This window comes from Falco biarmicus, chromosome 4, assembly GCF_023638135.1.
Source record: "Falco biarmicus isolate bFalBia1 chromosome 4, bFalBia1.pri, whole genome shotgun sequence".
Classification (NCBI taxonomy): Eukaryota; Metazoa; Chordata; class Aves; order Falconiformes; family Falconidae; genus Falco; species Falco biarmicus.
Genome location: NC_079291.1, coordinates 19,125,811 through 19,153,516, shown reverse-complemented (window position 1 = coordinate 19,153,516; position 27,706 = coordinate 19,125,811). Strand labels below are relative to the sequence as shown.

Genomic DNA, 27,706 nt, shown 5'->3' with positions numbered 1-27,706 from the left:
ATTACACTCTTCCATACATACTTGCTTTTGCTGAAGGAGTTTATTTCACTTGGGAGCGAGTCCTGCGATTTAGTTTCACTGTTTCAGCTGACTTGCAAAAAAAGGCGAGAACAAAGGCATTTTTCTAAATGGTAGATGAGAACGATGAAGCGCAGGGCGGCACTTAATCGGACTTAGCACCTTTGTTTCACAAAGGCACCTTATTTAGTCTCCTCACTAAATATTACGGCTTGCACAATTATTAGAAGTTTGATACCAAATTGTAATTGTGCCCATTGTACCAAAGAAACCTACTGCACTCAAAGCTAGCTGTGTTTCAGATTCCAAAAGACAGATCTGGATGATCCAGTATTACTTCAGGGACTGAAGTATTCCAGTTCTGTGCCTAGAATACTTCAAGGCCAGCACATACTTAAAAATTAACTTTCTTGAGTTAAAGATTTATTGATTAGGATCTTGCAAAGGGAAAAACAACTTCAGTGAGAGCTAAGAAATCTCCAACTTCTGTTTTCTGGTTCAAGTTGCAGTGATAAGCATGTTAACATGGTGCTCCTACGTATAAAGCAGCTGTAATGTTTAAACCCAAATTTTCTCCTTTGGAATTGAGAGCAAATTACTGCGATGACAAGAAATTCGTAACATGATACACCCAATTCAAGAATTCCCATGTTGCTTCCCCAAAATCATATATTGCATTTTTTTACTTAATATTTTCATTACTAGATTTTATCATCTTAATATTAGATGAAAACAATTATTTAGGGTTTAAGACCAGTTCAAAGAGAGGGACAGGAAAACATCCCTCAGCACAAGCTGAAAACTTAGTGTCTGACTATATACTCAGTAACAACAGCCACCTCCTCAAATAAGGAACATTATTTTGCTGAAGTACATCTTTGAACCTTAACTTCCAAATGTTTCTTTGTTCTACCAGTATTTGGGCTTCACTCTTGATTACTGGAGTTTAGAAATTTAGAACAAAAAGAGAGTAATTCTGAACCACCTTCCAAGTTCACTTTGCTTGTAAAGAGGTATTTGATATTTTCTCACTGTCTTTTCACGTATCCCTGCACCAATATTCCAAATAGAAAGGAGGACAGCAAGAGGTGTGTGAGTTTGGTTTAATTATCTGAAGCACTTCCGTGTATTGTTTAGTTGAGGCTTCAGCTGCAACCATATCTGCTGTGGCAAATTAAACTTCAGTTTAGTAGATATAAGAGCAGAAATGTAACATCCATTAGAAACATGAGAACGATTTCCATCTTTTTCTTTTTTATTTACACATAAGTACATGTCAACAGTTGGCATAAACTTCATAAAAATACAGTACCTGTTTGTGCTGTAACACTAGTCACAATGTTTATATAAAGATTTTTTTTCCTGCTTCCTTGAATTCAATTAACATTTTAAAAAGTGACTTCCCAAAAGCCCTTTTTGTGATAGTTTCCTTATAGAAATTTTTCCAAAATCTATTCTGTAAAAGTTAAAAAGCTAATGCATTTTCAGCCATTCTCCCTCACCCTCTCAATAAAACAGATTTTTAAAAAAATAAGAAGTTTGTAGAATACTCATCAGTTGTTACACTACTACTTTATCATAGGTTGCCATTTAATTGATACTGTGGCAGGTGTGATAAATGCCATTCCCATAGCATCTAATATTGCTAGATGCCATCAGGGCTAAAAAGACCAGTCATATCAACAGACTGATGTCGGACCAAAAAAAAAAAAACCAAGCCAAAACAAAACTGAAACATGGATGATATACAGAGAAACATTAGACTTCGCAAGTCTTAAACTGTAGAATCACAATTACTGTGATAACTTTCCAACAGCAATAAACATACAAAAATTTTATCAGTTAAACGACTAAAGGATATCCTTGCACTGGGTATCTTGGAAAGTGAATTCTCTATTACCTACAACATTGGTGTGACACCAAGATGACAGACAAACTGCAGAACCAGTCTAATACTGTTGGAGCAATTATACCCACACAATTGACTATACCCATATCACAACCAGGTTAGATTTCATTTTTCATTAATTCTGATGACAAAATCCAGGCAGGATCTAATATAGGGGGAAAGAAAATAGGGCATAAATTTTGAAAGTAATTTCATGTTAAGTTAGGCGCTGGAGGTCTAGTTAAGGCAGTGAAGGATTTATTTTAGTATCTTTCTAAGGCTATGACAGATTTTCCTGAATAAAGCATTTTCCCTTAAAAATTTCATGTATATTATGCCAGCTTACTCTGAATGCATAAGAATGCTAAAAATCCTTGGACACTGAGAAGCTAAACTATTGCTCACTGCAAATATTACCCTTATTAGTCTTCTTTTTTAATATCAGTAAGATTCCAAGAACATGCACCTAAATAATGAAGTTTCAAGTTTGCCTACAAACTTTTCCATTTCAAAAGCAAGCTTAAAAGCATGTGTTACGTGATCCAAAATGATGAAAGTTCTTAATCCTCTCAAAGAAAGAATTTATTTCTCTCAGACGTGACTAGTGAAACTACGTGACTTTTAAGAGAACTTCTAGAATCACCTTGTCCAGAAGGGAGATGGGTAATGAAAGTGACATGAGAAACGTGATGCCAGATGCTATAGCACCATTCCTTTGTTCCTAGCTGTTAGCACCAAAGCTTTAAACAAACTTGCTTTGCTAAGACATTCTGACAGTCCCATTTCACAACATCATTGGTTTTGAGAATGGAGTTACTTTCCATAGCTACTTTTTAACTTTTTTTTGGATCAGTGTTAAATAAAATGTGCAAACATATAATCATTTGCATAGCAAATCTCAAGGGACTGACCCTGAAATAGAAATCCAAACTGTTAGGTTTAAGATATTTCTATAATCAGAATTCACTTAAAATGGTAAAAAATAAAATACATATTTTTCCATTTTAAGTCTAGTAGAAAAGGTATTTCTGATTTAGAATTCTCATAGTTGCTAGTTTAAAAAGTTGAAAGACTGATGGTTCTTCGCATTAAAATGTTATTCCTTTGGAATCTTCAAAACTCTGTAATTGCTATTTTCAAATACCGTGATGAAATATGGCCTGGAATCCTTGCTCATAAGGGTACATAAAGGAATTTTGCAGCTATTAGCAGGATCTTCAACATCCCAAATTTCAGGCATACTGCAACCAGGCCTAGAAAATACATGAATACAAAAAGAGAAATGAAGAAATGGCATTGGAAAGCCATACAGCTTGCTGAACTCAGTTTTGTAACAAGCCCCACCCCCTACCCCCCCCCACCCGACTGTGCCATCTATTTTTTTAAGTTTGTCTTTGTATTAGAATTTTTTATCAGATTGCAAAATCTATGAATGTAGTAGTAATTTAAAAAATAGTATTGGAATGTGTAAAATTTGTCTGCTTTTGTGGTTATATGGTAAGAATTAATTTAGAGGAGGAAGCATATAAAACAATTCAAATTATGCAATATGCATTACCAGGGACCCTTAAAACTTCCTATAAAATGGAGGGTGAGGTTCACACTCCTAACATTTCTAAAGAAAACTCAGGAAATAAAACACCTTTAAAGAAAGTAGTAACTCCCTGCATTTTTATTAAGGCACGTAATCAACATCAAGCACAGCTTTTTCTTAAGGACATCTTAAATGTGACAAAATTTTCAGTGACCAGCAACGGTTGTAATATTTTGGTGCTCAAACTATATTTTACTCTGCACCTTTCATTCATACTAAGCTTTCATTATACACACATGTCTGTTCTTAGCATCACAGAATAATGACTTGTTTCCTTTGTTAATCCTTTGTGCACATAAAGACCAGAAGGTTGCTAATGCGGGTAAAGTTAATTATACTTACTAATACATGGATAAAAAGGTATTTTGGACACTTTTAATAAAGCACAGGTCAATATTTGAAAGCTAGTACTTGACATGAATCTTAGACCACATGTTTGAGCGGCATATTATTCTTGTGAGATTACTCACTTTTTTCTGCTTACACACAATGACTCTTCCAGAATGTAGTAATTTACTCCTAGTTTTATCAATTCTCTTTTTACGTCTTTTGCAGGTTTTCGACTGTACATGGAATACACTACTTTAGTTCTGGCCCTTCAAAAAAAGAAATATAAAAATTATTTAGCAACATAGCATGCGAGCGTAAGCTTTAACTTTATACAGGAAGGCTGCTTCTTTCACAAGACAATTCAGCTAAAACAAAGTCTAAATCAATAGTGCCATTTGCTTTAATGTGATTATTTCTTCACAAATACAATGAATCCAAGAACAATGTATACAGCCCTTTGATTTTTCTGTAGCAGAGACAACTTTATAACAAGATCCTTGGTTACTGTGAACAGAAAATGTAAAGATGGCAAAGCAATGCATTCACCTTATGATATCCAAGGGTAGAAATGACCTTGCTTGGACTGGAGGTGATCAGAAGAAATCACCAGCTCAGCCTCTCTGCAAAAGGTCATACTCATTCCCCTTGTTCAGACTTTTTAAAATGCAGAGTGCAAGACCTGATGTCTGGCTACGCTGACTCAAGCAAAATCATCACTTGTAAACCACGATCCTGTTTATATCACCCAGTAATATCCTCCTTTGATTGTGCAAAGCATGAGGTTGTTAATTCCTGTTCATTTTCTGACACTGTATCATCTCCAGCTTATTTCCCAAAAAATGCCCCATCCTGTATTTTTGTAGTTAGAACAGAACAGAGTATTTCAGCTGGAAGGGACCTACAGTGATCACCTAGTCCAACTGCCCGACCAGCTCAGGGCTGACCAAAAGTTAAAGCTAGTTAATGCCAGACAGAACTAAGGACATAAGGCATGTAAAATAAATCCCCTTCTTTTCTGCTTCATCTCCATCTTCTTGCTTTCTTGTTATGTTGGGGGTTTTTAACCAGTTTTACCAAATTACCAAAAAAATGATGCTACGATACTACAGTCAAAACCAGACATTCATAACATTTTTCAGATGAATAAATTTCAATTTAGAAAAATATCCTGATTTTGAAAATAAGTACAAAACTCAGTAATTTCATTACAAAACTTCAGTTTCAATGAGTCTTAATATTTCAGTAATTAGATCTGTTATAATGAAAAAAAATGACAACCAATCACAGAAAGCTAATAGGAATAACTAGATTGACTATCTTGAGAAAAAAAAAAAAAAATCAAGGCTGTTTACAATGTCAGGAGTAACTAGAATGAAGAAAGGATATAATTATACACAATTCCAGTTCCACAATTAGGCTGATTTTTTTTGTGTCTGTTTGAAGCCATATCAATCTTACAGTACATCTTTTTTCTGATGACCACAAATCCTGAAGAAATACTGCATGTGTTTTCAACCTGACTGAAATAACAAATCAAGCTCTATAGGGTTTGAACAAATTTTACAATATAACATGATGCCATTCCTGCTGTATATTACCAACACTGAGAGAATAGCAAATAAAAATCAACTCCCAAGTTCAAAATTTACCTTAATCCTGCATCTTCATAGTGAGGATGATTTACAATAGGACGAAGTGTAGACAATTTAACACTTGCCATCGTAGGCATTGCTCCTGCAAAAACTGCATCTGAAATACAGAATGAAAGGCATGTTTGAAATAAAGAATCAAGCAGTATAAAAGCAGAAAAACAATCTTCAAATATCTTAAGAGTAATCCTATAGAAAAACATACAGAGGGTAGGGTAGTCTTCTGGAAAAAGCCTTACATGGTACCAGCAGAAACGCACAAAACCACTTTAAAACAAACAAACAGTTTTTAATATACTTAATTAGATAACTAAACATCTGAGAATGGAGATTTAATAAATCTTACATTTCTTGAATGGGCAGAATAACATATTCATTATGACAACCTGGTTTTATTTGTTACTTCTTACACTAGAGTAAAAAGAGCAACAAAACCTCAGTCCACTTCAGCTTGATAGCATTTCCCTGCTAAGAAGGTAACTGCTTTGTTTCCAGATAGTTTTCTGATACTTTTACTCATTTTAGAAAAAGGATGGGTACAACCACAAAACACACACTCTGAACTCTTTTCTAGCAAATTTACGATCATGGACCCACATGTATAGGACCAGCGTCACTTCAGTAAAAGTCTATTTTAGTTGACTTCGCAAAAACACCTTTGTTGAAATAATACACCAGTGGCTAGAACCTCCAGAGTGGTAGCCTGGAGTCTAATAAAGCAAGATTTTGGTGTCCCTTTCATTTGAGATAGCTTCTATACGGACAAGTATATATGACTAAACCATGGCTTTAGGATAGTCCCAAGGCAAAGCCAGAGATAGCAGCAATACCTCTGCAGTCATTCATACCAAGTTTTACAGTTACATCTCACAGTAAATGGGGAAAATCATACATTATTAAATACTTTACCTTGTCTGGTATTGACTTTTATCCACTCTAACAGTTCCTCCTGTGGCAAATTGCTGAATTCCCCCATGATGTTCCACTGAGTTTGAAGGTTTGCTGATCCCTCTATTGCCATCAATGCTAAAATAGCAAAGACCAACGTTTTGGGCTGGATTTTACAGAAGAGCCATCCAAACAACTGAAATGCAAGAATCAATTAATTTCTAGACAACAATTCTTTAACGTATGCAGTGCAATTCGTTTTTATTTCTCTACAAGGAACCAAACACATATAACAATATGAAACATCTCTGCCATCGCTTCTCCACTGAACTTCTATGAGACCTCATACGAGGTATTCATGTTTACCAAATGTAGGGCATATTTGTAACTCTACAAAAAAAAAAAATTTACATTAATGCAGCTTTCAGAGTTGTAGTTCAAATGTCAAACTCTGCAAGAAAAGATGATTCAGTAATGCTAACTGCACTTTGACAGCATTCTATCTCCTATTTAAATCAAGAATTTCTAGCTGTAATATATGGATTAGAGATTGAACTACAAACTTCCAAATTCATGTCAGAAAAGCAGACTTTGGGGATATAATGTTAATGCTGCTTTATATCCTACTCTTCCCTTTCTTAAACTGGAAACATGGCCCTTGCATTTTTTCCTAAAGAGAGTTTGCTGGAGGCTCTAAGCAAATACTCATAAATACGTGAAATGTGTATTTCAGAAGAAAGAAGTACCAAATTTGCTATGTTGAAGTTTAGTTTGAGCAAGAACACTTCATCTCATCCATATGTGACCTAAACCTTAAATAAGGCAAAGTGTGAATTTATTTTTTTTCAAGCTATTGTTAATTAGGAGTAAGGCTTCACATTTAAAAAAATATCAAACCTGCACTAAATAAATACATTTCATTCAGAGTACCTTTATCCATTTTTTAATTAAAGCATGAAATGATAAAATAAAGTTTCACAATAAAATCTCCCACTAAGCTGACTACACTAATTAGGTAGTGTATGTTATCGTTGTTATAAACTAATTGTAAACTACTTTAGATTATTAAAAATCTCTCAAGTCACCTCTCCAAAAATACAGCGTACTCCACTCTCATCCTCAAAGACTTTCTAAACAATCTAGCAAGTACAGCAATACTATCCAGGGAAACTTACTATACTAAATATGCCTCACCACAGTGTCGGTCTGGAAGGATGAAGGGAAATTAATTCATTTATACACTGTTCTACATGAGCAAACCTCCTTTTTACCAACAGTCACAAAAATCTCAATTCAAGAACATCTTAGAACTTTGGAATACTTTATTGAGTTCCATGGCTTTTCAAGTCAAAGAAAAATCACATTCCTATCATGCTTTTATAAAACCTCGTTAAAGTTTAAAATATCTAAATTTACCATTATTTTGTTTACATGAAGAGCCTAGAATGGTTGAGCATACAGACAAGGCAAAAGAAGCACTTCTACAGGATGCTGTTTGTAATGTCGTCATTATATTGATTCAAGGTTTTTCCCTTGGTTTTGTCAGCTGAATATGTTAAGTCTTTCTCCAGCTATTTTTCTTTGCTTTCAAAATTTCCACTCAGGGTAGTATAATTCCTCCTCACAGGAAGAGGAAATGTGTGGATGTAAACAGCTATCATTTGTATTGTCTACCAGGTGCCACAAGCCGCAACACTGAGGGAATGGAAAGCACAGAGATTCCTGCAATGGGCTGAAAGAACACAACATATAAAATTTCTTTCCCGTGTGCAGAATAATTCTAGTATGCCTTCTGCCTCTTTATTCGGTTTTGGGTTGTGCTACAAATGTCCACCTCGGGCTGACTGTTCACTAATAAAAGGATATATTTTGAAATTAACACATTATCTATCTATAGCCTCAAAATAAATTAGTTGTACTAGCATATCACTGCAGCTAAACTTTCATGGTCTGCTAAAGGATAGTGTTTACTTCAGTTACAATGACATAATTGCATATGTTAAATTTGCTTAAATTTTTATTCTATCTGTAAAAAAACAAATTGTTGCTTATTAACTTACTCTTTATGCAAACATCTAAAACTTTACATCACAGTAAAAGTACTGAGTGTTAATCAATTGTTTGGTCACAAGCCCCATCCTCCCCTTCTCATCTCCCTCCATCACAGCAATTCTTCTGAATCAGTATTGCACATATGGTCAAGTTTTTTTCAACCTCAAAATGCTATTTCTGCTCAGCAGCCAAGCAGGACAGAAAAAAAAGTCACTAAAAAGGTCACTTGATATTTTTCTGACTCTCAAAAAGAAAAGTTTTCTTATCCCTTTGCTTGCTTAAGTCAGAGCAGTCCTAGAAGTGGTCTGATTGAGAGCAGCCCAACAGCCTCACGGGCCGGCGTTTCTCTCACATGTTGAAGCCAGCCATGTGTTACCTGGAAGATTACCAGCCGCTCTCTACTAAAGAAAGCGAACGTCAGCCAGACCAGAAAAAAGTCTAGCTTGTTTTTCACAGGTAGAAGTCAGCACCAATCTAAGGAACACACTGAACAGGCAAAAGAACCTTCACTGATAAACAAGACAAGGGAATTAATTTTATTTTTACTTACATTGTTCATGTAATTAAACAGCCTTACTATATGGGGCAGCTGGTCATTTATCATCTGCGGCACAGAACATCTGTCCAAACTGGAGTAATCTAAAGCTTTACCTTCCCTAGCATTCAGAACTTATTTGTTTCAAGCCAGCTATGGCACCATGATGCTGCAAAGGAGGAAGAAAGTCCCTGGACCCCAGCATCTGGTTCTACAGCAGCAGCTCCCAGAACAGGTTATCACCTGCAACTGTAGCTTCCCGAGAAGCTTACTCTCACTCTACAACCACAGAAAACAGCAGAACCACCAAGGACCAAAATGCAATTAGAAGCAGAAGAAAATGTTGACAGAGTACTTTGAACCTGTCCTTCTTCCAATATTTACACAGTGATAACATGTGGCATCCTCTAACATCCAATACACAATGATTTCCAAAAGCACCAGTTTTCATTAACTCGCCCGATGGCCTTAGCTGCAGCACTAAAATAAAAAACAACAATCCAGGATAAATTACTATAGTGCCATTACTCAGGTGCTTTAAAAAAAGAAAAATAAATAAAATGATCACCAGCTGAAAACTTTTACTAATTCGCCATGTAGCAGCTAGCTTACTATATAGAAAAAAGCAAACAAGGCTACAAATTAATAGAAACCAGTCCTAGCAGCTCATCTTTCAGTCATTACCAATTGCAAGATACTTTTTCCTATCTTTCAGAGACCATTTCTCTCCATATAGCAAAAAAACACAGTTCAAATTGTATTGTTTTTCAACTCGCAGAAGGCCAAGAGGCCTCTTCCTTTGGCATAAAAGACAGAAATACTTCTAACTCTAAACTTCACTAGAAACTTCTACAAAAATTTTTCAGTTACAACAGGGCAGAAAAGGTGATCAATTTTATTTCAGAACACACAGTTAAAACAAGAAGAATTAAGAACAAAGATATTTACTTTGGACAGAATTAATCTACATGGGAATTGTTATCTAGAAGTTGTACGTCAAAAGAAAACAGGCTTCTTTTTGCTTTTCTGACTTTTGAAAAGCAACTTCATTTCAAATTACTCATAAACACCTCATGGAATTTCATTTAGAAAAATTTAACCACAGTGGAACTGCTATTACTTAAACAACCAGACCACTTAAGAGGACACCACTACTTCAAGAACAGCTGACTAAGAGCTGGGAAACACCACCCATGAACCTTACAGAATAACAAAAGCATAAAATAAATTTCTCTTGTGTCTCAACACTAATTTACAAAGCGGCTAAAATAAAGATAATTTTAATGAGGTTTTGGCATGTTTTTAGCATTTTTATGTTCACTGTACAGATTCATTTGATGTTGGCAAACACTCAGCACTTCTACCTATGCCAAGTAACAAAACGCGCATCAAGAAAGTGATGAGCACAACATTTAAGCAGACTGATACCGTGTAGTCTGTCCAGTTATCAAAAACTGTCCTTCCCTGAAAGAACATCCAGGGAAGCAATTCAGTTTGCTGGGAAACAATTTGTTCAGCTGCCTTAACATGGGAAAGCTTTCTCCTCTTTGCATAATTCTCTCATTCACGCATCTTCCAGTTGTTTGACACAGCCATTAGATGTTCCACAGGCAGTAACTGCCTTCACCACACAACCCTAATTCACCTTTAGGACACTTTCTACAAAATCACGGCATGGTTGAGGTCAGAAGGGACCTCTGAAGGTCATCTGGTCCAGCCCCCCCGCACAAGCAGGACCACTGAGAGCCAGCTACCTAGGACCGTGCTCAGATGGCTTTTGAGTATCTCCAAGGATGGAGACTCCACAAACTCCCTGGGCAACCTGTGCCAGTGCTTGGTCACCTCACAGTGACAGTGTTTCCTGATGTTCAGAGGGAGCCTCCTGTGTTACAGTGTGTGCTCACAGCCTCTGGTCCTGTGTAGGGGTGCACTTCACCCCCTTCTCTGGGCCGCCGTATGACCTCGGGAGCTGCTGGCTATAGCCCTCAGTGCCCTGAGTAATGAGTTAGGCAGTTAAGTACCCCTTGACCATCAACAACTCTTGCTCGGCAGAGAACAGCACTGTCCGTACCAGTAACCATAAGCTAAGCCTCAACGCTTTGGGTGACGAGTGGGGCATTAAGTGCCCCTTGACCATACTGGTAACTCCTACTTGACCGAGGCAGAGGATGGCACTGCCGTAGTTCCAACCAGAACTCCTGTTGGCTGGTCAAAGCAGGGAAGAAGAATGGAAATCATCAGTTATTCCCTGACAATCCTGGAATGTTCTCACCACATCATAGCCCGGGTGGCAACAGAGTAGAACAATATACTGTTCCTGGAGGTTTTGAGAAAATGACAAGCTCAGGCTGCAGTTGGGATGGAACTTTGCTGATGACTAAAGTCAGCCATCTCATGAGACCCTTCTGAGCTCTCCTGCACCACAGTGGCTGTGACCAGCATCTCCCTCTGAGCAGGACACGTCTTCAAGAGCTCGCAAACCACCAAGTTTATGATACGAGGGGGACTGTCACGGCAAGTCAGTGGCAGGGCCTGGGCTGGTGCCCCAGCTGCTCGAGGCTCAACCCTTTGCCCGCTGAGGAATGCAAAGGCAAAAGACATGAGTATTTCACTGAACTCAAGGGCAAACTTTTAACAGGTATACCTTTGCTGTAATATATATTGCAAGCTTGAAGTAGTCAGGTTAATTATGTAATTCTGTGATTTAAACCAAATTGATTCGCTGCTAAAATCTTGTGAAATGTGAATAAACCTACTTGCTCTCTCTCTCAACCCCCCAACCCCCTTCAAATCTAATCCATTGTCCAAGTCTGAGACTAGGAATAGATCTGGCCACACCTAAACTCTGTGAGAGTTTCGCAAACAAGGGAGTCTATTCTGAACCTCACAACCCAGCAGAAGGGTCTCCCTTATTCTTTACCCCACTTTCTTTATCTTTCCCTTTTAGACATAAACCATTGACCAAGTCTGAGACTAATAATGGATCCAGCCGCACCTAAACTCTGCAAGAGTTAGGAAAGCAAGGGGGCCTACTCTAGACCTCGTGACTCAGTGGGAGGATCTCCTTTACCCTTTTACACCTTTGATCTTTATAAACTGTTTATACCTCAATTCTATTTGATTTCAACTTGATTTAAGTCTGTGCGTTTACTCCATGTATTAAGTAATAGAGTGAACACTGCCATCAAACCTTGTGCAGTTACATTTCCACATATTCATAATAAACATTTCACCTAAACTTCTTGGTGGTCATTCTTTAAGCGACCTGACCTAACCATTCCTTTCACGGCATCCAGTCACTGGGCACCACTGAAAAGAGTCTGACTTTTCCTCTGGTCAGCCCCCAGCATGTACTAATGCCTGCAGTTGTGATGCCCCCAGGTGAAGGACTTTGGTGCTCCTGTTTCTTAAACTGCAGGAGGATCCCATCAGCGCATTTCTCCAGCCTGCTGAGGTCCCTCTGGATGGCAGCATGCCCATCTGGTGTACCAGCCACTCCTCCAGTTTTACACCATCAGCAAACTGGCTGAGGGCGCACTCTGCCTCACCATCCAAACCATTAATATGGACGTTGAACAGGATTGGACCCAGTACTGACCCTGACCCCCGAGGCACACTGCTAGTTACTGGCCTTCAACCAGACTTTGTACCACCGATCACCCCCCTCTGGGCCCAGCCATTCCACCAGTTTTCAATCTACCTCCCTGTCTGCTTCCCAGACAAAGGACTCTTTACCGTACTTTTGCTGCAAAGCTTCTAAAACAGCTATTTAGATACAGATTCAACAAGTTCACTTCTCAAAAACACAGATATTGAAAGATGCAAAGCCAATTCAAAAGATCTTTTACATCTGGTAATATGTTATTTCAAGCTAGGAAAATTAAATCTGAGTTAGGCATAGGACTTAAAAGGTTGAAATGTTTTAAACATGCAAACCTTCAAAACTATACTTCTGGAAATAATACGCAAAAAATATGCAAGTCAGTAAGTTCTGAAAAGCTGTGAAAACACAGTGGAAACAAAGTCAACTACTGGATAAAATTATTACAAATCAATAAAAAACTTGCAGTGGCATAGAAGTGTGTAAATATAATAAAATCCAGTGTATGTCTCCCTATGTTCAAGCTCAACACACAGCATATTAGCTCATATAATAATGAATTTGGACAAGTTGCATAAAACAAGACATTTGCTTTACTTGGGGAGAGGGGAGAATGGGACTTGTGTAACCATATTTTTCGCAGGCAATATAATCTGGTTTATTTTCAACTGGTACACTCAGACTCAGCAATTACACACACAGAAATTTGCTTTAGGACAAATATCTGGATAATTCTGTAAGTACTGATGTAAGTACAGGATAACAAAAAAAAAAAAAAAAAAAAAAAAGACCTTACCTGTTTTGAACACACCAAGGAAGCCATAACACATAGATGTGGTGTCAAAAACAGTTTTAGTCTCATGATTAAAATTGCTAGGACACTGTACGCCAACAGCTGCAATGCATGGTATACCAGCTGCAAAAAAACCCAAAACAAACACACAGAAGCATATTATTTGCATACTTTTTTTAATTTGTGTCTTAAACATACAGCTTCATTTTCACTTTGAGCTTGTCTGAAAGAGTCCAAGTCAAAGTAAAGATCTTCACATTTCAGATAACGATAAGGACTTTCTGTTACCTTTTTTTCTAAAGCGTATGTGGTATGCCAAGGCATGGACTAACAGGAAGGATAAACATTAACAATAAAACCAAAAGGAGCTGAAGAAATGGCTGGCTATGCAAAAGATCCTGAAACATAAACAAGCCATGATATATGTAAAATTTCTTGTATAACCTCTTTACAGGAAGAGACCTTGCTATTTAATACCTAAAATCCCGAAGTACGGAATGAAAGAAGCAAATAAAATCATCCTTGGTATTCATAGAATCACAGGCATCTTGCTTTAGTATTCTCAAAAAAGGTTAAAAAGCATCAGAGATGTCATTCACCGTTCCTCACTGAATCTAGATTTCTTGTGGAAGTACTGTGGTAAATCATAAAAGCACTACTGCAATCAGTGCTTTTATTCAACTGATTATCGTATTTTGAATGGTATGATATTCCTTATAGCACAAACCACAAATAAACTGCTGTTAAGAAAGTTTTTCACTGTCCTTGCTGGCTTAAGTTCAAATAAAGAAACCATGCAAGAAATCTGCCATTCAATTGTATGTCACAGAATGACAGAATCATAGAAATGGGTTGGAAAGGACCTTAGAAAGGCCCCTCCCCTGCAGTAAGCAGGGACATCTTCAACTAGATCAGGCTGCTCAGAGCCCCGTCCAACCTGGCCCTGAATGTTTCCAGGGATGGGGCAACCTACCACCTCTCTGGGCAACCTGTTCCATTGTTTCACCACCCTCATTATAAAAGATTTGTTCCTTTTATCTGGCCTAAATCTACCCTCTTTTAGTTTAAAACCATTACCTCTTGTCCTGTCACAACAGGTGCTGCCAAAGAGTTTGTCCCCATCTTTCCTATATGTGCCCTTTAAGCACAGAAAGGCTGCTATAAGGTCTTCCCAGAGCCTCCTCCAGGCTGAGCAACCCCAACTCTCTCAGCCTTTCCGCACAGGAGAGGTGCTCCAGCCCTCTGATCACGTGGCCCCTCTCTGGACCTGCTCCAACAGGTCCACATCTTTCCTTCGCTTAGGACACCGGAGTGGGACAGAGGACATTTTTTTTGCCTAATTTTATTAGGAGAACCCCATGTAGAATTATTTTCATTATGGCCCATTTCAAAACAGAATTTTTAACATTATCTGTCACGTGAAATCCCAGTAAAGACCCCGATCTCCTTCTCAGACTATACAGAGAAAATGGAAGGTCCCAGCCTAATTTCAGTGTCTTTCTGTACTGCTACAGCAAAAGCCCAAGACTCATCTCTCACACTGCCACCCCACCATTAGCTAGTATATTTTTTTGTTCAACATTCCAGAGTTATTCTGGTGACATACCAGACCCAATTTAAGATGAGGGAATAAAAGATGCAAATGTTTAGCTTCAAATAAACCACATACCAGCATCAGACCATTGCAACCTGTATTTCAATATTGAGTATTGGCTTAATATAAGAATAAACTTGTGCAGAAAAAGAACCTTACCTCACCGTGATTAAAACGCTCCTCTCTGAATAAGAAACAGAAAATCACATTATTTGTTTACGTACTACAGAAGCACTAGTTTTACTGTAAAGTCATCTATATTGGCTCTAGACAACTGAGCTAATTCAGTAAGCATGAGTCAGTGCCTGCACAGATTTTTTTCCCCCCTCCATAACAAGCTTTGAAATATATTGCAAATCAGTAACTATCTTCCCTCAATCCCTATATCTATTTGGAAATGTGAAAATAAATTTTAGCAGGTTTTTTTAAATTACTTCCATGAATTAACTCATAAATAAAACAGCTTATTTAGAAAATGAAACTTCTGTAATATAAGAGGCAAAGCACTGGCACCAAAGAGTTGGTCATTTACTTGGGTATTACATGGGCTGGATTGGGATTCTCAGAAGGAAATACAAATGTGAAGAGTCAAAATAATGTATACTTCATGTTCTCAAAAAACATCTGTGAAGACAGGATGCTGATTCCTGTTCACATCTGTTGAAATTTTGATAATGGCCATCAGACCACGAAAAGTAAAGATCACCAAAATGATTAGTGAAAAATTAAAAACAAAAAAACTAAAAAACCCAGGAAGCCAAAAGATATGTCAAATTGTGCAATTTGACTGCTCTTGAGCACAGCATTAACAAGTAATGTGAAATGGCAGTGACAGGTACAGCATGTACTACAGATAATTAGAAAATAAAATTAATACAGTTGGGATCCCTTCCTAAAGATGAAACTCTGGTATCTTTATAACCCAGAAAAAAAAAATAATGGGGAGGAAATAATTTGCATTCACTATTTATAGGAGAAAAGAAAATAGGCACATAAATATTGGTTTAGGAACAGAGCAGAAAAATAAATGATTAAGTAGAAAACGTAGGTGTAAAAAGGGTTAAGGTGTCTAAAACTAAGTTCAGCAGATAAACTTAAGTTTTCAACATCCTATAAAAACACCACAAATAGTACATCCAAGCCCTTCAAAAACAACCGACAATGTAGAATTCTGAATTATTTAGCAATTAGAAAATCAAATAAACTTCCAGCAGAAAATTCCATATTACATTAAAAAAGACAATAACATTTACCTTTCATATTGGCCTGCCTGAGACAAGGCCCACGTAAGATATTTAACTGCCTGAAGAAAACAAGAGCCAAGAAAAAGTATGGATAAACTTTCAAAAGCATTCTAAAGCATTTTCAACATTCGCTAAATTAAATTGCACCTAGGTATATTGTATCATTTGAGATAATACTAAAATAAAAGACATGCAATGTTTTAGCTAAAAACTCTTTTTGAGTATGTTTAATAAGCCAGACAGTTAGCAGTTATCCCATCTGTTCCTGTGTAAACTGTAAGTTGCTTTTACACAGATTACACACAACCAAATTTACAAAAACAGTTATCAACTTCAGCTATAGTACCCATCAGCTAAGTGACAGAAGCTTTTTTGGTGCTTAACATCAAAGCAAGTTTTACCATTGGCTCAGGATGGACCTTTGCAAAAATCTATGTAAATAGAACACAGAATTTTAAGTAAATATTTTTTGAAACCTGTATTTTTTCTAGCTGTATTGGGTTTACGTGGCAGGATTTTGGTAGCAGGGGGGCTGCAGGGGCTGCTTCTGTGAGAAGAGGCCAGGGGCTGCCTCAATGTCAGACAGAGACAGTTCCAGCCAGCTTCAAAACAGATCCACCGCTGGCCAAAGCTGAGCCCATCGGGGACACTGGTGGGGCCTCTGTTGATAACGTGTTTAAGAAAAGGTAAAAAACACTGTGCGGCAGCTTTAACAGCCAGCAGTGAGAAAAATGGGGGAAACAACCCTGAAGACACCAAGGTCAGCGAAGGAGTGGGAGGAGGTGCTCCAGGCACAGGAGCAGAGATTCCTCTGAAGCTTTCAGAGAAGGCCGTGGTGATGTAGGTTTTCCTCCTACAGCCTATGGAAGATCATGGTGGAGCAGATATCCACCCTGCAGCTTGTGGAGGACCCCATGCCCCAGCAGGTGGACATGCCCTGAAGAAAGCTGCAACCCCTGGAGAGCCCACACAGGAGCAAGCTCCTGGCAGGAACTGCAGCTCACGGAGAGGAGTCCACACAGGAGCAGGTTTTCTGGCAGCAGTGCAACCTGTGGGGGACCCATGCTGGAGCAGTCTGTTCCCGACAGACTGTATCCCATGGAAAAGACCCATGCTGGAGCTGTTCTTAAAGAACTGCAGCCTGTGGGAGGGACCCACCACACTAACTTCTTCCCATCTCAAAATAAAAAGTGACCCCTTCAAAAACCTGAAAAGTAAATTCAAGGTAAGGGTGATTCACTAAATCAGTCACTTACCCTTTTGATGATTACCCCAAAAACCACCAGAACGACTGGCAATAGCAGAGTCTTTGTGTATCTTACTGGAGTCTACAATAGAAATAATTCAATATATATAAAATGTGTATATATATATAATCATATATATTAAAAAATGCATTAATTGCTTTCCAATCACCTATAATTACTTCAATGGTCATTTAAAAAAAAACAATATAAAAGAGTTCCTCCTCAAGTAAAATGTAAATTTAAATACTCAACAAGAACAAAGCAAGCTTAAAGAAACTCAAATTTAAACTCCACCCAGAATCACACTAGAGGTCGTAATATGAGGGTCATTAGTAAATTACTCCCATTTATTTGGCAAGCTACCCAAAGACTAAAAGTAGACTGTATCTCAATTTGAGTACTGTTGGTTGAGTAACCTATAAATATTCCAAATGCATACTGAGATACTCATCAACTAAAAAAAGTCTACTGATGCCGCATCAAGAAGCTTCCATACTTTTCTGTAGTCTAAATCTAACACACAAGACTTTTGCAGCTCTCAGTACTTTTTCCATGTACTCAAAATCAGTTACTGACAGACATATGAAGTCTTTGGTTTGCAGAACTGTATCCTTTGACTTATCCCTCAGCAAGCACTTATTTCATTCAATCAAGCACATTTCTACATCCCAAATCAAAACATTATTTTGTTTCTAGTTCACTTAAAAGCACTAAAACCAGTTAAATTTAGCTTAAGTTCATTAATGTCTCTAAATTCACAAGTAAGCACTTGAACTTACGATGGCAGTAGGAGGTTATGGCTCTCTGATGTTTTAAGTTACAAAAATAAGATAAAACAAGAAGTTCCCTCTTCCATAGTCGTCTATTTTGATCAAATTACCTCTTTTTCCATGAAGTCAAACTCTGCAGCACAGGTATACATTAATGTATCAAAATCCTTGTAGCCAATAAATTTAGATTTTAATATGTTTCCTATATGAGCCTGGTAGGATATACACAGAGAAAAAAAGCTGTCATAAGCAAAAACTGTCCTGTTTTCCACAACAAAGTTGTTTAAATGTAAACGGGGAAAATTTTTAACTAAAACAGAAGTTTATACCATTTACAATATTGTTATAAGAGTACCAAAAATTCTTTTTTCATTGTATTAAATGACATTTCAGAGTGTAACACAGATCGGACTGTGTTAAATAAAAAGCAGAAAGCAGCAGAAAACAGGCGTTACCATTGCAACTGTGTTCAACAAGAGTAGAGTTTTGAACACCCATATTTTAAAATAGAAGCTTCCCATCTTTCGCCCCTTGATGCACATCTGTAGATAGGTTTTTAACAGCAGAATCTGACAATAAAGGAGCTGAAGTGAAGCAAGGAGTCCTAGTTACAACAATCATTTCAAAAATGTCTTTAAAATTAGCTTCAGAGGAAAGTGCACTAAGAAATTGAGTAAATAAAGATGTAGGTAGAAGATATTCAAAATAAACAAAGCTTTGTAAAACCACATCTAAAAACAAACACAGAGCATTTACTAACTCAATAGTAAATAATTTGTCTTTTCGCGAACTTCAGTAATAGCACTTCAAAGTGATACTACATAATGAATGAGAAAGCAAATATGCAATCCCTCTGCCATTTCTGCAAAACACATCTTGGAATTTCAAGAAAGTGTATCAGTAAGATGCCAAAATCAAAATATTAAGAATTAAATAATTTTTGAAAGACATCAACCAGATACTCATATAAGAGAACTTACATCATCAGCTATTCCAAATGCTAAAGAAGTTAGATATTTCAAGGTGACTGTCCCAAATAACCAGGCACATCCTTCAATGACCTTAAAAAAAAATTCAGAATGCAATAAACATGTCTCAAGATACATTTTCTTTTTTTAAAGGGTTATTATATTTAGCTACTAGTTACAACTCTCCTATATTATCCCAATTAAGTACAGTAATCTCTAAACAAGGATGCTTCCCAAATTTCAGTACATTGGGGTGTTTAAAGTTTTTTTGTATTGTCTACTATAGATGAATAATTTTGTGCAATTAATTTGTATTATTCTTGTACTGCTGCACATGACATTGTAGCAGAGGAAGTAGCAAATTAAACAGGGGCAGCCTGACTGCCAGTTCCATCTGTTGTGCATACACCAGTGTGCAGTGATTATTTTCCACCAATAGCCTCTCCATATTATCAGGATGTACTATTCTAGTAATTCAAATCTTTGGAGGAATTTGCTGATTTAAAGTACTTTCTGAAGATAATCTCAAGTTAGAACTTGAAGGAAATGTAAAGTAAATATGTACAACTACTACTTTTAGTTACATACCATGTTTATCGCTGTACCAGAAAGATTAAATCCTTGGCAATCTAGCTTAATCTATCTAATTCTTTATAAAACTAGATCAACTGAATAGCACAACCCGGCTCAGTATCTGGGACCAGCAGCAAATGCTTTCAGAGAGAATTCAACAAAATACAAAATTATCTTTACCCTAGCGTAACCAGGGTTTTACATGACAACAGGTTGCATTCAAACAAACAAATATCTAGGAGGCACCTAATCCGTTACTGAATGACACTTGCTTTTTTCTTCCCTTTTTTTTTTTTTGCTTCCACAGCATCTTTCTTCTCTCTTATAATCATATTGCTGCTAACATAAGGAGCACTAAATAAACTCTAATTATATCCTACTTCTATTTGCTGGTTTTGCTATATTTACTTTTATTTTACAAGATGTCAAATTCTAACCTATTTTAAAATCTCAGCTATTTAGCAATTCTAAATAATTACCTTCACACTCTACTTAAATTTGATGGTATTACATTTTGGGGAACGGTATTCTATATTTTTTTTTTTTTTTTTTTAAGTAAGACACATTGACTGAGACTGCATGCAATATTTAGGATGCTAAATGATGAGTTTACAAAATAAAAAAATATTTTCTGCTTTCTCTGCAGTTATTTCTCCATGACTTCCATCATGTACTTTCCTTTTTGATGCCTGCTCAGTAATGAATTGAAATGTTCAGAAAAGTTTTCATAAGAGTACCAAGTTTTTTCTGCTGAGTGGCAAGGACTTATTTAGAATCACTTATTTTATATACATACTTAGGGGAGTAGGGGTGGTCTTTTGAACACTTACCATTTAATCCCACCCTTTAATTCTTACATTCTAACATTCACACCTTATCCCATGGAGCTTATTTTCTTTTATAGCTCCAGTTAGATATCTTCCCCTAAAGGTTTCTGAAATTCAAGTGTATTACATTCACCCACACACTCTTATCTATATCCTTCAAAGAAGTCAAACACATTTGTGAGGCATGACTTCCTCTCGCAGAGGCTGTATCGGACCCATCTCACTACACTGCGGGTACATATTGCCTTAACAACTTCATCACTGTCCAAGTCTTTGTTCTTTTACAAAATTTAGACTTAATGGTCTGCAGTTCTGCAAATGCTTTGGATCTCAGTTTTGAAAACCGACATGAGATTTGCCTACACTCCCATTTTCCCAGCTACTACATGCACTGCAGTTTGTTATAGATACTTTTTTTAAATTTCTTTACATTCTTTTTCCTTTACAATAACTGTATTAATTCCATACAGTTTTGCTAACAGGTTACCCTTCCCGTGAGAATGTCTGTCTTAAACCAGGCATAGTCTCGGTAGGCTCCCGTTTCAGGTGTTTTTGCAAGTTAACATTATGTCTTAAGCAACTAGTTGCTTTTCATGTTTTCTACAGCATTATATTTCATTTATCATAGTTTTGGGAGTGTCCTCCATGCTTGCCCCCAATGCCTCACCCCAGTGTTTTACTCCAATTTGCTTCCTTGTGTAATCATTATGTTGCCTGCTGCTGTTATAAAAAACATCCTAAAAAAAATAAATATAGGACACACTTTAGTGACTATCTAATGCAGCATCTTAATCTCCATTTCTGCAAGCACTGTTAGCCTTTCACTTGCTTTTTCTAAATTGTCCTTTATTTTAATGGGATCTTCATACAGATCTTAGGTTTTGTAAACATGTTTAAGTCTGTAATTAAATGTGTTGCTATTTCAGTTTTCTCATATAAATGCATGTTTATGCCCTTTTTCTTCCTTCAGTAATTGAAAATTAATTTCTAGGAACATGGTCAATTTATTAAAGAGAGTGGTTCAGCTATATTTCTTGATTTTCAACTATTAGAAACTAAACCAGTTCTGTATTTCACAAAAAATAAAAGAAAAAGAAAAAAATCATAGTTCCTTTCTGAAATTCAAAATATATGAAAATCCTTACCCATATATAGACTTCTCTTCTGCTGCTTTTCAAGACTTTTGGACTCAATTCAAGAATTCCCTAATAATAAAACGAATGCACATTTTCAGGAACATCTATTAACAATAACACATTCTAGTACCCTGGATAAAGGTAATTTTTTTTTTGTTTCTTTTGGGAAGCACCTATTGTACCTCACAGCTATTTATTAAAAAAATCTCCATAATTAATACAGCCTGAAAGATAAATGAATATACAATATTGTGATTTCACCCTGTACTGGCAAAACATGCCAGCATAAGAACTCTTACTGCTGTTTATATACAATTAATGGAAGACCACGCTTCTCCTTAACAAGTAAGATTCTGTATTATACAGTTCTAAGCTTCTTTAAATCAACACCAATGGGAAACTGAATTATATCTGCTTCTACAAATGACAAGAGACATCTGAAGCAATAAATAAATTACTGGCAGCATAATACAAACAATTGTCACACAAGGCAACAGAATATGGGGGTGGGAGGAGTTACTGGTATTTTTCTGTGTCACATTATGCTCCTCATTTTATGACACAAGGAAGACTCATTTTAAGCTAATTTGATGAGCAAAGTAATGAAGAAAAATTGAGAACTAACTCAAAAGCTTGCAGAAATGTCCATATGTGAGACAGGCCACTATAAGCACCCAAATAACAGACAAACAATATTTTTTTTTTTTCCAAAGCAGAAAATAGGCAAGGAACTCAGTGTACCTATACTTTCTGTAAACTACAAAAGCTGCTACAAGAAACCAGAGTGGGTTTATAACAAGCAAACTCTACTACAGCAAATACCACTAGTCAAGGCAGCTTACTGTTAGCACAAGTGAGAAATTACCACCGTTTTACTGATGGACAAAATATAAACAAAAGGGGAAAAAAAGTCACTGAGTTCAGCCCACTGATTTGTAGGGTGCTAAGCTAGATCTGTTGATACAATCTTACCTCCTACTTCCTATGTACGTAAACCACTTAAGACAAATTGTATGAAACAGAGGTTGGGGTTTTTTTTTCGTATTTAAGGAAAAATCAAAATAATGAATAATGATGAACAATCGCTCTTCAGTGAATAATTTCACTGACACTGCAGTATGACTCAGCAGTTTCAAACAGCCTTAAACCATTGTTATATATGTTCTAGTCATTTGTTCTGTATTTGCAGTTTCACTACCAATCAAGAAGCATATGAAAAAAGCTGCTCCCTGCTCATCTTCCTGTTTCAGTTACTCTGGTCAAAAACTACGTATGTGGTAAATTTTATATTTTTATAAAAGACGACAGATATTAAAACAAGAGAACTGAGGCTTAACTGAAATTCTTTTATGAAGAGGTCTTGGTGTGAAAAATATTTTTTTTAAATTAGTCATGACTCATTCTCCAAATATGTTTCAGGTCTAATTCTGCTTCTCATGTGAAAGATTTCCCAACTATCTGGTAACACAGCAGTTTCACATTTTACATCAATACATACATAACAGTACTACATCATTTCAGTCTTAGCATGTCATAGGATGTTTTTCTTAAATAACTTACCCAGATAACTAGTAAAGATGCTGCATAATACGATGTCAATAACATTGAATTACCAAACATCAGAATAAAACACACTACAAGAGATACCTGAAAGAGGAAAATAAAAATAATTAAATTTAAAATAGAAAAGGTAAGAATTGCCAAAGTGTAGAAATTACCTTGTGTTAACAGCTTCAAAGACACCTACTTCACAGCAAGTACAAGCTTGATACACAAATTTACAAAACTGTTCTGAAAACACTGATAATGAGGACTTAATGGCAGCAGGTAGCCAAGTGTAGATTATGACTTTAATTTATATTTTAAAAGTACTTACAGACAAAAAGATCTGATCATAGACCTAACTCATCTTACGTGATATAACAGCAACATTTTTGAAGTTACTCGTAACACGTTCATTTTTTTCAATTTATTGTATTATTATTTCTCTACCCCATTTGTTACATTTCAGAATCCTGGACAACCATAAAAATGTCAAATAAAATGTTTGTTGCCTTCTTTCTTCCAAGCTGAGAAGCATATTTTTAAAATATGATCACCACCAAAGTCAAGGAAGCAGAACTCTGTTTGATCATATGCACTTAACTGTATGAGGTTGAAAGTCAAGGCTGAAATACAGCTTTTATCCACCATCCTGATCTCCTACTGTGCTTTGTTTTTAACAGAAAGCAAGCTGAATTACATTTTCTAACTTGGAGATCAAAATCAATGATCCATCTCTTTCTTCTATACAAAGGAATAAAGAAAAAATAATGTAGCTATTTGTAAAATATGCAGACTTCTGTACTCCCCTCCTCAAATAGTTAGACTTGCATTTTCCACAGAAAACTGTGGGGAAGCAAAAATTGAAGATATCACCAAACAAAGACTGGCAGTTTACCCAGCCTCATTAAGCTTTCTCTGTAATATAACAGGATTGTTTATCTATCTGAAAATAGGCTTTTATGACACTTTGGCACCAAAATTGAGATATAGCTATGGACATAAGCCAAAAGGCTTAAGTATTTCATCCTGCTTCTGTCAAAAAATTACTAAACGAAGATGCTTATTTGCAAATTTTCTTGGTAAATCTGGCTGGGAACAAGCATTTGGTATCCCAGGTTTACTTGAGAAATGAGTTGCAGAGAATGTACTACTGCCTTTTATTTATAGTATTTCAAAATACATATGAAAACATAAGAAATACAATTTAGCTCAAAGCTTCTTTCCTGCAGTAAACATTCTCTTTTTGCCCAATGAGTCTGCATAGCACAATTTTAGCAAAAATGTATTTTTAAAGACAACCATATTTCTTTTAAAAAGTTGTTAACGTCTTCCTGTACATTTAAAACTTCAAAGAGCAATACTCCTGATAGCAAAACCTGATCATCATTTTCACTTTAAAAATTAACATCATATACATTATGCAAAAAACTTACATGACTTTTACTTATCATTGCCTTTCTTTGTTGACTTTCTCATCCATTTATGAAAAAAGTTTTTCATCAGACTAAAAATTTATTGTCTTTGTCCTGCATTCCAAATATCTCCTTAAACAGTTCATCTTTGCACAGCGAAGACTGCAGTAGTCTTCAAATCCCAGTTTTAGTTGGGGTTCTTCTCCTTCAATGATAAAGAGTCTATTCTCTAATCTTGACTTACTATCATCTCATGGTTTTTGTTTCTGCTAACCTATGGCATGAGATGAATGCTGCGTTATCAACTTCTCATTGCTTATGCTCTCTTACTTGGTATGTTTTCTAATCTGTTGTGTGAGACATCATCTTCGAGTCCATGGAATGAATAGACAGAAAGGAAACACAAGTATTTCTACAAATCTTTTTGGCTGGTATTTTTTCTGGAGTTCAAAAATTCCTGCGTGCCACAGGGATCATAGTTTCTGACACTGTGATATAAATATACATAAGAGCAAATATTCAAATTCAGGCCCCTCCATCCCTTTTTATTGCATCTTTTAAATCATTTGGAAACTAAGGAAAACACTTCAGACAAATGGCCTCTTTTGGTGCTCTGACCTGTTTGAGTGGATTTAAGTTTTTTTAAAAAAAGTATTACCATATGAGCAGTGAGTATCTTCTGTAATTTGCTGGAGTCAATATAACCCATAATACACACAGCAAATAATGAAGCTATCTAGAATCAAAAGTGAAAGGTAAGTTAAAACCATTTGCAGTGGTTTACTCTTTCTAGCAGAACACACATTCATATGAAAGAGATTATTCAAACAATCATTAACTTCTATTGCTACTTTTTTGCTAAGTACTTAGTGTTTTTTGAAAGAAACAATTATGAAATGCCTATTGTGGTTCTATGAATAACAATTACCAAACATATCTGAATATTTAAGAAGTAAGCATTCAGCTTTATAAAAATGCAAGTCACCAAAACACATTACTAACATCAGCTTTCACCATCAGTTTTACAAAAAAACCAACAAACAAAAAAGCCCAACCAACAAAAAAAACACAAACCACCCAAAAACCCCAAAACCAAAAAAATCATTCCTTAATATTATTTAACCTTAACTTTTCAGCAAAGTATGGGAACATCCCTAATTTGCTGCTGAGGAAAATGAGATTCAATTGATCAGGCAGCTTGCTAAAAGTCACATGGGAAATTAATAAAATTATGAATTGAACCTGTAATGTCAAATTTCAGGCCCAGCTTCTTAAACAGGTTATAGTGATGAGTTTCTCACAAAATTCTACAGAATTTAATGGCTTACTCTTCTGCAGTTAAAAAACTTGCATACCACAGCATATATTGATTGTCCAAAACTATCAACTCAAACCAAGCAACATCTGCTTCAAGTAAGACAGACAAATGAAAAGGCATGGAGACACAGATGGATTTCAATCAACAGGCTTCATTTCATTCAATTTAACCACTAAGGAAGTGTGTTGTGTAACAGTATCCTACTGCTCATGTTAGCACTTACTATATTTCAGCACTAGCTAAAGTTACCTCAACTGTCTGATCTCTCAGACAGTCAGATTTATGCTACTACTCACAGGCTCATCAAAATTAAATAGGAAATCATGCGAAATCATGCCAGATACTACATGCCATGCAAACATTGCTCCACTTGAAAATTTGGAATAGCCTAAAGAGTGCAATATCAATGCCTTTTTTTATTTTTGTACTTCAATATACAAAGTTTTTTCTTGTTCTGCACTTGTTCCAATGTACTGATCTTAGACTGGAGGCTGCTTTTAAGGGAAAGGTAAATTTTTTAGTCCTGGAAACAGAATATCGAGTGGTGTAAATGGTCAGCTTTTAAGTTTAAGACTAGAAAAATATTAGTATGATAAATGGTGTGAACCTTTCCTGAGAGCAAGAGTGAAATCTGGCTAAAAGGAAAGCATCAGTATAGTTGTGAATTCAATGGCTGGCTGTACAAAGCAGTCAGTTTGCCTAGATAAAACAAAGATACTACTTAAGAGTTGAATATGGTCTTACCTGTGTTAGAAGAACAAACTGAGCAAACTGCCAGGGAAGCATGAAAAAGATATTAGAAACACACAGTGCAATCAAGCTTCCTGTATTAATATTCGGAATCCTTGGGAAAAAGAGACAGAACAGGCATCAGTAAGTAAAATCACACAGGTGTTTGTTTATTATTGAAAAGCACAATAGAGAACACAATAAAAACAAACTTACCTTGGAAGTTAGCTAGCAGTATTGAGCAACTACAAATAACACTGCTCAAGTAAATTTAATCTCAATTTTCCATCAGTTTCCAAAAACAATAGTTCTGATCCTTAGTTTTTCTTAACTATTTGATGAGCCATTCGTAACCAAACAAGTCTTCTCCTGGCAGCATGTAATATAGCAGGCTAACCTGTATCACTTGCAGTGGTCCACCTTTTAACAACTCTACTATGGTCAGGTCACAACCATTTCCATTTCAGCTGGGACCACAACTATTCTCAGAGCAGTCTGCATTTGAAAGTGATTTCACTCCTGTCACTTTTCTTCCATATCTACTTTCTGCAACTTTCTGCTAGCAATCCTGAGTGAGGTTTCAGGGCAAGAAACAATGACAAATACATGAAACTCATCTTTTAACTGAAAACAGCCCATTCTCTATGCCCTGCTGTGTTATTTATTCAATCCTGTTACTATTAATACAGCCCTGCTGTATTATATACTCAATCATTAGTTCTGAGTTCACTTCAGAAACGTGCCATGTTTCAAATTTCACTAAGTGGCCTCCAACAAATGAGGACACCACAGATATTCTGCTGTAAAACCCAAACCCAACAGATTACAGCAGTGTCACCAAATTCTGTAAAATTTTCTTCAGCTTCTTTTCCAAAGCCTCAAGATTAACTTCTATTGGAAGTCATGCGGAGCTTGAGTCTAATGTATTGAGTAATACATTACACAAATGTGATCCAAGTGATACAAATTATGGAGCATTTAAGTTCTAGTCTCTG

The 27,706-nt window shown here is 36.3% G+C and overlaps 1 protein-coding gene across 2 annotated transcripts in view; it reads right to left on the bottom strand.

Annotated features, from left to right (window-relative positions):
* Positions 1–1,251: 1,251 nt before the first annotated feature.
* Positions 1,252–27,706, bottom strand: part of DPY19L1 (dpy-19 like C-mannosyltransferase 1) — a 50,907-nt gene continuing 24,452 nt past the window's right edge. The window contains exons 10-23 of one of the 2 annotated variants that reach the window (XM_056336408.1): positions 26,727–26,826; positions 25,323–25,400; positions 23,268–23,354; positions 21,717–21,776; positions 19,184–19,264; positions 18,314–18,415; positions 17,443–17,514; positions 16,196–16,245; positions 15,102–15,126; positions 13,352–13,471; positions 6,389–6,563; positions 5,480–5,579; positions 3,971–4,096; positions 1,252–3,159 (exon numbers count right to left, since the gene is read on the bottom strand). In XM_056336408.1, coding sequence (XP_056192383.1) covers positions 3,003–3,159; positions 3,971–4,096; positions 5,480–5,579; positions 6,389–6,563; positions 13,352–13,471; positions 15,102–15,126; positions 16,196–16,245; positions 17,443–17,514; positions 18,314–18,415; positions 19,184–19,264; positions 21,717–21,776; positions 23,268–23,354; positions 25,323–25,400; positions 26,727–26,826 — 1,333 coding nt within the window. In that variant the 3' untranslated portion in view covers positions 1,252–3,002. The remainder of the gene's footprint in view (positions 3,160–3,970; positions 4,097–5,479; positions 5,580–6,388; positions 6,564–13,351; positions 13,472–15,101; positions 15,127–16,195; positions 16,246–17,442; positions 17,515–18,313; positions 18,416–19,183; positions 19,265–21,716; positions 21,777–23,267; positions 23,355–25,322; positions 25,401–26,726; positions 26,827–27,706) is intronic. The other variant, XM_056336409.1, reaches the window with a different exon arrangement.